Source organism: Ovis canadensis, chromosome 1, assembly GCF_042477335.2.
Source record: "Ovis canadensis isolate MfBH-ARS-UI-01 breed Bighorn chromosome 1, ARS-UI_OviCan_v2, whole genome shotgun sequence".
NCBI classification, from domain to species: Eukaryota; Metazoa; Chordata; class Mammalia; order Artiodactyla; family Bovidae; genus Ovis; species Ovis canadensis.
The window spans coordinates 232,074,329-232,083,557 of record NC_091245.1 but is presented as its reverse complement, the minus strand read 5'-3'; the positions used below and the strand labels follow the sequence as shown (position 1 = coordinate 232,083,557).

Sequence of the window (9,229 nt, the reverse complement as noted above, 5' to 3'; positions counted from 1 at the left end):
AGGAGGCCCTGTGCAGCTATGGATAACACTCTGTCCCCATGTGACAGCCCTCTGTAGAGGCTGGGTAGCCCAGTTAGTGAAGGATGGACATGCAACATGCATTTTCTCTCTTCTTAGACCCCTAATCATTCTTCTCTCTCTCTAATGTTCTCTCTTTTTTTCTCCTCCACATTTTTATAGGCTCCTGCAACACCTCAGGACCCTGTTTTCCAAGCTCAGTAATGTGAGAACCCTCCCACCGACCCCTCCCCTCAACATACCCACATCTCACCTGTACTATTTCCTGAAATTAGCACATGGTTTCACTTAAATGTTGAAACTTTTAAACGTTCACTTAAAGTTATTGCTTTAAATTTAAGACCACTTTCCTTGCCATAAACAGAAGGCTTATATATAAATATAATTAAAACAAAAATATACAGTAATGGAATTTTAGTTGGCTATGGCTGCTTGCTGCAGGCCTTGGGCCTGAGTCCTACTCTTAGGTTAAGCAATGCTGGAGAAGTGTTGAAGAGACACACCAGCACCAAAGTGAGACTTGCTCCTTGAAACGGACTGGGACTGGAAAGAGGCTGGAAGAGAGCAACATTCTCATCTTATTTTTAAATACCATGTATACGTAAAACTTAAGCTTTTCCCACTTGGGAAACATTGCTCTCAGGTTAGGCTCACAAAAGACGAATTTGTTGAAATCTAATAGGCCTCATCCCATTTCCCTCAAGTACTGAGTCACACTATTTACTAAATGTACTCAAAAACTTTTTGCACATCTTTTCTTATTGTTCACAGCGTTAGGTCAACCACCAGAGTGTGTTTCGGACAGGACTCTGCTGTGGATCACAAAATGAGGCCGGTAAGTGGGTCTTTGGATGCAGAGTAGCCCAAATCTTGACCCATCTCCGTTTTCCCGAAAAGAGCCTTTTCGAGGCCGAGGGCGATTTACCCAAGGTCACACAGAGGGTAGACTGATTTCTGTGTTCCTGCAGCCCAGAGAACAAGCTATCTTGTCCCACAGGAGGCTTCATGTTGGGCTCCCCGGCTGGCGCTTGACCAAGCCTCTAGCCTCCACCGTGTTGCTCGCGGTTCCCAAGGCAGCGGCACAGTTTCCTCGCCTCGTCTTCGTGACGTTATGGGATCTGCGCCCAATAAGAAAGCAGCTCCGCGTCGAGCACCGCCTTTCGCGACGGCCGCGGCCCATGCGGCTGCGAGACAGGCGTTGACAAGCCTCTAACCTCCACCATGTTGCTCGCGGTTCCCATGGCAGCGGCACACTGTTTCCCCGCCTCGTCTTGGTGACGTTATGGGATCTGCGCCCAATAGGAAAGCAGCTCCGCGTCGAGCACCGCCTTTCGCGACCGCCACGGCCCTTGCGGCTGGGAGACAGGCGTTGACAGTGCTGGGTAGGCTGGCTCGGGTCGCGGCCGCGGCGAGTTACATCGTTCGCCAATCTGTCCGCGAACGCCGCTGCCGGAGACAGAGCCAGGATGTTCGGGATGCTGAGCAGCAGCTTTGAGGATGATCCCTTCTTCTCGTGAGTGTCGGGGGCGGGAGTCCGCGGTCGCGCGGGAACTCGGAGATCTTGAGAGGAGCTGTTTTAAGGGGAAAGTCAGTTAAAACGCGAAAGGAGAGAGAATTCGGGTGACTCCAGGAGACCGTTTGAGGAAGACTCGGGGGGCATGAAAGGGAAGGGAGAAGAGGATATAGGGGTGTGTGAGGGAAAGGAGAGGAGGATTTGGAAAGGACGAGAAATTTGGGGGCGTGAGGTGGGAGAGGTCTGTGCAGGCTTCCCCGCCCAACCGACCCCCGTGCGGGCTGCTCTTAACTCGGCCCGATTTCGGGTACCTGGCGCCCCCTAACCTCTTTGCCTCTGGCGCTCAGAGTCCCGCCTTCGCAGCTGCAGAGGCTTTGCAGGGGATGGTAACTGCCTCTCGATAGAACTTCTGAAGAGAATTATACTTACAGGGCCTTTTCCACACCTGCTTCTACTCCAAAAGAGAGGCAGGGAATATTTAATAACATGGCAAGTCTTCGAAAAGGGAAACGTTTTCTAAAATAGTATTTTCCATAATATGTGTTTATAAGAGCGTTGGAGAGTTTTGCTGTCTCTCCCTGGAAGTGGTTGAAAGTTGCCAGGTGCACTGTTTGTTTCCTTTCTTGATTTGTTACAAAGGTAGCCTTGTTTGGAGAGGGACTCCTCTTCCTATTAAAAGTGCAAGTAGGCAGGGAAACAGAGGGTGCATTTAACACCTCAGGTAAACAAGTGCCAAGCCCAGTGAACGGTTTCAAGTGAGATACTGTGATGTCTAAAGAGGAAGCCTTCCAGAAAATAGTTATTTAATTGTGATCTAGTTTTCTAGGGTTTCCTGGGTTTTGTATTTTCTGTGGTTCTTCCTTTGGTGATTATATAAAAATGTAACACAATCTAGTTGGATCCCTAAAACAGGAAGGTTTGTGTTATTTTTTTTACCAGGTGTTTTGCCAGTTTGAATTTTGCAGTCCTAATTTATTTTGAACACTTAAATTCTCTGTGCAACTTGATCACCATCTGTTTAAAAGGTTGAAATGTTACCAGTTTACTACATAGATTTGTTTTTAAAAGAAAATATTATATTGGCTTAAATGTAATAGTACTATATTAAAACCAAATAACATAATGGTAATAACAGAGAAAATTAACAGTAGAAAAGATGAAATTATTAATGTGAAAAATAATACTATATTAATATTTAATTCTAATTCTAATTTAATATTTTATTCTAAAGGTTATTCACTATAATGAAGGGGTGTACAGTGTTAGCCACTCCGTCGTGTCCAACTCTTTGCAACTTCACAGACTATAGCCTGCCAGGCTCCTTTGTCCATGGAATTCTCCAGGCAAGAATGCTGGAGTGGTTAGCCATTCCCTTCTCCAGGGTATCTTCCCCACTCAGGGATCAAATCTAGGTCTCCTGCATTGCAGGCATGTTCTTTACCATCTAAGCCACCAGGGAAGCTAAGGAGTGTGTGGCCTCAGGTAAACTTATCATATTGTTTTAGTTAATGTGTTTAGGAGCAGTTGCGACATTTATGAACAATGTCATTTTAACAAATTTCAAAGTTTGTATTATAATTTGCTCTTTTAAAAGCCTGTGAGCGTAGGGACTAAATATATCCATAGTTTAGTTGAGCTGTTGAAGTGGTTCTTACGTAATTGTGACCTCAGTACAATGGGCTGCAGTTAAGAAGATTATGACAACTTTTGAGTTGTATTCTCTTGATTATATCAAAACAGCAATGGCCGTAACTAAACTAATGTATGATTGGTACTTTCTTTAAAACATCTAGCAAAAGTGTAATTTAAACTCTTGGATGCCTCTTTCTGAGCAAAGGCAATGAACCCAAGAGGCAGGGTCAGAAATAGTAACAGAACACAAATAGTAGGCATACATCAAAGAACACTCTTCCCCTGCACTTAGGATGGATAGGACCATCAGTTACATGGCAGTAGGTTTTTCAGTCATCATTCTCTCTGGCCGTCTTCAAATCCAGGCAGCCATATCATAAAGATTTGGGATAAAATTAACTTTATAAAACTGACTTATTTCTTTGCTCCACAATTGGCAATATAGAGAGTAAAAATAATTAGAGGAGATAAGAAGGAGAATGTGAGTTTATATTTATTTCAAGTAAAAAAGTAAGTTTTATTTATTTTCAAGTAGATTTCAAATATTTATTTCATTTGACTCACCCCTTTTATCCGAACCCCAAACAGAATGAGTATCCATTACTTAATATGTCAAGCATAAGGAATTGATAAAGTCATTATTAAATCATGCACTGACCTTAAGGAACACAGAGGGGGTTCCATGCCTTGTATCTTTTATATGAATATTATCCTTATTGCCCACATTATGTGTCTGGTCATTGGGTTGCCTGGTGGCTACTTTAACATCTGACATGTAGAAAATGTTCAAGAGATACTGTTTAATGACAATCTAGTGTCTTTTACTCTCTGTCTTGTAGTTAGTATGGTATAGTTGATTGTTGGATTGCTGAAAGTGATTGCATTTGGTCCCCAGTTTACAGTGGTTCCACTTAACATTTTTCAACTTGACGTGGTGTAAAAAAAAATACACATTAAATAGAAACCATACTTTCAATTTTGAATGTTAATCTTTTCCCTGGCTAGTGACATGGGATACGATACTTTCACAAGGTGCGCAATAGCAGGGGTAGCAAGCCTCAGCTCCGTCCTCAGGGGTAGCAAGCCTCAGCTCTGCCACGAGATCATGAGAGTGAACAACCCGTATGCTTACAGACATTCGGTTTTTCACTTTTAGTACAGTATTTAATAAATTACATGAGGAATTCAATACTTTATTACAAAATAGGTTTTGTGTTAGATAGTTTTGCCCAGTTGCAGGCTAAAATAAGTGTTCTGAGCACATTTAAGGTTTAAGGTACACTAGACTAAGCTATGATGTTTCACAGCTCAGGTATGTTAAATGCCTTTTCTACAGGGTTATTTTCCACTTCTGATGGGTTTATGAGGATGTAACCCTATTACGGCTTCCCAGGTGGCGCTAGTGGTAAGAAACTACCTGCCCACACAGGAGACATGAGAGGAGGGTTGGATCCCTGGGTTGGAAAGATTCCCTGGAGAAGGACATGGCAACCCACTCTAGTAGTCTTGCCTGGAGAATCCCATGGACAGAGGAGCCTGGACGGCTACACTCCACGGGATCACAAAGAGTCAGACGTGACTAAAGTGACTTCGTACACACGCAACCCCATCATAAGTGGAGGATGATCTGTATTCGCATTCAATAGATGCCATTGTTGATGTTGGCACTATCTAATTTAAACACTATCCATGGGATTTCCAGGCAAGAATCCTGGAGTGGGTTGTCATTTTCTTCTCCAGCGGACCTTCCTGACCCAGGAATCCAACACATGTTTCCTTCATTGTGGCGGACTCTTTTACCACTGAGCCACCGAGAAACCCAATTTAAACACTGCCATTTTCTAAATAATTCATTAATTGGAATCAGGGGCATCAATCATAAGCACACTCTCCAAATTTACTAATTAATCAAAAGTGGGCAGACAGAATATACTTCTTGGATATAAAATTAGAATTTTTAAATAAATTGAGGCTAGTAAAATATGGTATCAAATTGTCAAATACTTTAGAGCTTTGACAAAATCTAGTTTTGAATCCAAATATATTTGTTTTTAATGGTTACCTTTCTATAACAGCACGTTAAACATTTCATGAGAAAATTAAAGAGAAATTTTAAAAGCGATAAAGTTTAGTGTTTTATTGTATGCTTGTGACTTTGGGGGTTTCCTTATATGTTTCAGAGCTGAAGTTGTTTCACAGTATATATTGTCTCACAGTATATATTCTCATACACCTTTTCAAATAAATAATACTTGTAATTTGGTTAAAAACACAAATGTTAAAAGCTAGCACTTCCTGGCATGCAGAGTTGGTTTTTTTTAAAATCATCTTATCTTTACCTTTTATTAAATGTAGATACATGTATTTATTTATGGATTTTACAAGGGAACATGGAGCACAATTTATTTTCTAGCTCTCCACTGTGGTTTTCTCTGTGGACTTTTTAAAAAGAGTTGAGATAGTTTTCTCTCAAGAATACTACTTCTCCCATTTGCATTTGCTGAAGAATAGAAACATGTATGTACTGACAGGAAAATTAAATTTGAGAATAAAATGGTCTTGACCCCTCTTCTATGCCCTAAGAAACATTGATTATTAAATGTCAAAGTTTACATATATCTAATCCAGTCTAGAAGTTTCTGCTGCTTTGTACAGAAACATGATCTTTGAACCTTCTGAGCTACAGAAATGAAATTCTGATCATGGACATTTACAAAGAATAGCTATGTTACCACTTATCAGCTATTAGACATGAAAGGCTCAGAAATAGGTTGGAAAACCAGCCTTATTCTTCATTATAAATTGTTAGCATTCCTTAAGCCACCCAGACTCTTCTTGTGGGCACGATATTGTGATGGCCAGTCTTTAAAGACGCCCTGCATATTTTCACAGACTATTACTCAATCTCCTTTCTCTCATCAGGGGCTAAAAAATATGTACCTATAATCTCTATTTTTAATATTTTAAATTTATTTATTTTGCACTTTGGAGGTAGTCAGAGGACACTACTTTTAGCTACTTACTGAGTTGAAAGTGAATGTATTACACATGCAAGACTGATATTTTCTTAATTGAGAATATTGCCACGGCAGGAAACAAAACAAAGTCATCTTATTGGATAAGCTAAACTGTTCATTTGGGGTATTTCTTGGTTCCTTAGGTGCAAACCTTGAGTTAGGAGCCAAGGAACACAATACAATTATAACGTAGTCGCTGGCGCTAGTCAGTGCCATTTGGTACTGACTGACTATATCATAAAGCTTAGTTCTATCAATGAATTTTGTAAACATTCACACAAAAGCAGAAGAGTGCTTACAGGATGGGACAGAGCCATAGTCATTCCTGCAGCTCTTATAATATCAAAGCCTTCTACCACACCACCATTTTAAACTGTACTTCTAAACAGTAGGCAAATGAAATTGCCTGCATACCAAGTTGCTTCAGTCTTGTCCAACTCTTTGCGACCCTAAGGACTGTAGCCCTCCAGGCTCCTCTGTCCATGGGATTCTCCGGGCAAGAATACTGGAGTAGGTTGCCATGCCTTCCTCCAGGGGATCTTCCCGACCAAGGGATCAAACCCGCATCTCTCACGTCTCCTGCATTGGCAGGCGGGTTCTTTACCACTAGCGCCACCTGGGACACCTAGGAAAATGTCATTTATTCTTCAAGTATTTCTTAGGTTTCTACTATATGCCCAGTGCTATAAACTTTATTATAAATTTTTAGAAACCATGGCCCATGCCCTGAAAGATTCTCTTAAGAGTGTTGTGAAAGAAAGTGAACGTGAAGTCACTCAGTCATGTCCGATTCTTTGGGACCTATGGACTATAGCCCACCAGGCTCCTCTGTTCTTGGGATTTTCCAGGCAAGAATACTGGAGTGGGTTTCCATTTCCTTCTCCAAGGGATCTTCCTGACCCAGGGATCGAACTTTGGTCTCCCACATTGCAGACAGACTCTTTACCGTCTGAGCCACCAGAGAATCCCTTGTGTGTTGTATGCATTATTTATAGTGTCTAAACATAAATCACTTGATGTATTTTCTTTATGGACCTGCCCACCTTATTGAAACTAGGGAATGTTTCTTTATGATCTGAGAGCCATACAAATCTGCTTATGCCACTACTAGGTATAGTAGAGAGAAGGAATTTCCCTTGATGAATGGGACTGCCATGTCAATTATCTGAGAGTCTTATAAAGGATATGGGATGCTTTTTTACTTAGAAGCACAAATATCTATATTTTGTACAAGGCAATAAAACTATAACTGGCAAAATATATATAATTATACTTGAGTCTTACATATATATACACATATATATAACATATATTTGAGAGCATCTTAAAAACAGGAACTTACTCTGAAGCAAAATATTACCAGTCCTTTAAAAAAAAAAACTTATGTTGAGATTATCCCAAGAGACCCAGAATCAATCCAGGAGTTAAAATGTTTTTTTTGGGGGGCAACATTTTTCCTGCTTCTGATAGGTGAATAATGTGGAGTAAAAAACATGTTTGGTGCCAGATTTCATTCTGTTTGACTGTGGTTTGTGTCAGCAATCCTGAAAGAGGTCATATAGTCATCATAGTAGTATAAGTAAATTTTTCCTAATTTAAATGAAAATGCATTCTCATGGAAAATCTGAATACTGAAAATTTGGTTAAGGGAATCACACAATCCAAGATTTTGGTTCAGTCAGTCAGTCAGTTCAGTCTCTCAGTCATGTCCGACTCTTTGCAACCCTGTGGACTACAGCACACCAGGCCTCCCTGTCCATCACCAACTCCCGGAGTTTACTCACTCATGTCCATTGAGTTGGTGATGCCATCCAGCCATCTCATCCTCTGTCATCCCCTTCTCCTCCCGCCTTCAATCAATCCCAGCATCAGGGTCTTTTCAAATGAGTCAGTTCTTCTCAACAGGTGGCCAAAGTATTGGAGTTTAAGCTTCAGCATGAGTCCTTCCAATGAATATTCAGGACTGATTTCCTTAGGATGGACTGGTTGGATCTCCTTGTAGTCCAAGGGACCTCAAAAGTCTCCAACACCACAATTCAAAAGCATCAATTCTTCAGTGCTCAGCTTTCTTTATAGTCCAACTCTCACCTCCATACATGACCACTGGAAAAACCGTAGCCTTGACTAGATGGACCTTTGTTGGCAAAGTAATGTCTCTGCTTTTTAATATGCTATCTAGGTTGGTCATAACTTTTCTTCCAAGGAGCAAACGTCATTTAAGCGTCTTTTAGATTTTGGTTACTATCATTATTTTGCTTCTATTTTCCATATATGGATTTTTTTCTCCAAAATTAGACCAAATTTTATGGTTATAAATGAACTATTTTCCTTACTATATACCATAAGCATTTTCCTAGTCTTTAGATATTCTTTGAAGCTTGAATTTAGTGTCTGGAAAACATTGCATCCTGTAAATATGCAAGGGCTTCCCTGGTGGCTTAGCTGATAAAGAATCTACCTGCAATGCGGGAGACCAAGTTTGATTCCTGGTGGGTTGGGAAGATCCCCTAGCGAAGGGAATGGCTACCCAAACAGTATTCTGGCCTGGAGAATTCCACGGACTGTATTAGTCCATGGGATTGCAAAGAATTGGACATGACTGAGCAACTTTCACACTTCACTAACTTAACAGGTATAGAAAGAATATTTTTCATATAAATATTTAATCATATTTCAAATTATTAATTTAGTTTATATACATGATGTGATCTGTTTCTAGTAATAGCTTTGCAAAGTGTCATATTTCCAGTATATTTTCCTAGAAGAATGAAACATTAATTTTCAAGAGAACAATATGAATAAGTAAAAAAATATAAAAACTCTTCTTACTTGAGAAAGAAAACTATACTAAGTTAATTTTTAAAGTTTTAAAACAACTTCTTGCTACCATTAGAGATTTACCCTTTGTTAAAAAAATTCAAGCTTGAACAGAAGAAATCTTAAAAGTCTTATTTCTAAGCAATTGCTGTTTTGGGTGGACATAAGTTGAACTCACTTCAGGATCCAGCCAGATTTCTTCCTGAACAGTTCAAACAGGTGCAAAAGCCAG

The 9,229-nt window shown here is 40.2% G+C and overlaps 1 protein-coding gene across 4 annotated transcripts in view; it reads left to right on the top strand.

Moving 5' to 3' along the window:
• Positions 1-1,163: 1,163 nt before the first annotated feature.
• The window catches only part of MLF1 (myeloid leukemia factor 1), a 30,926-nt gene continuing 22,860 nt past the window's right edge, over positions 1,164-9,229 (top strand). For 3 of the 4 annotated variants that reach the window (XR_011250862.1, XR_011250861.1, XM_069561672.1), the window contains exon 1: positions 1,174-1,531. Coding sequence is in view for 2 of the 4 variants with exons in the window: in XM_069561672.1 (XP_069417773.1) it covers positions 1,485-1,531 (47 nt within the window). In the remaining 2 variants the exon portion in view is untranslated. Of the gene's footprint in view, positions 1,532-9,229 lie in introns of all 4 variants that reach the window. The other variant, XM_069561663.1, reaches the window with a different exon arrangement.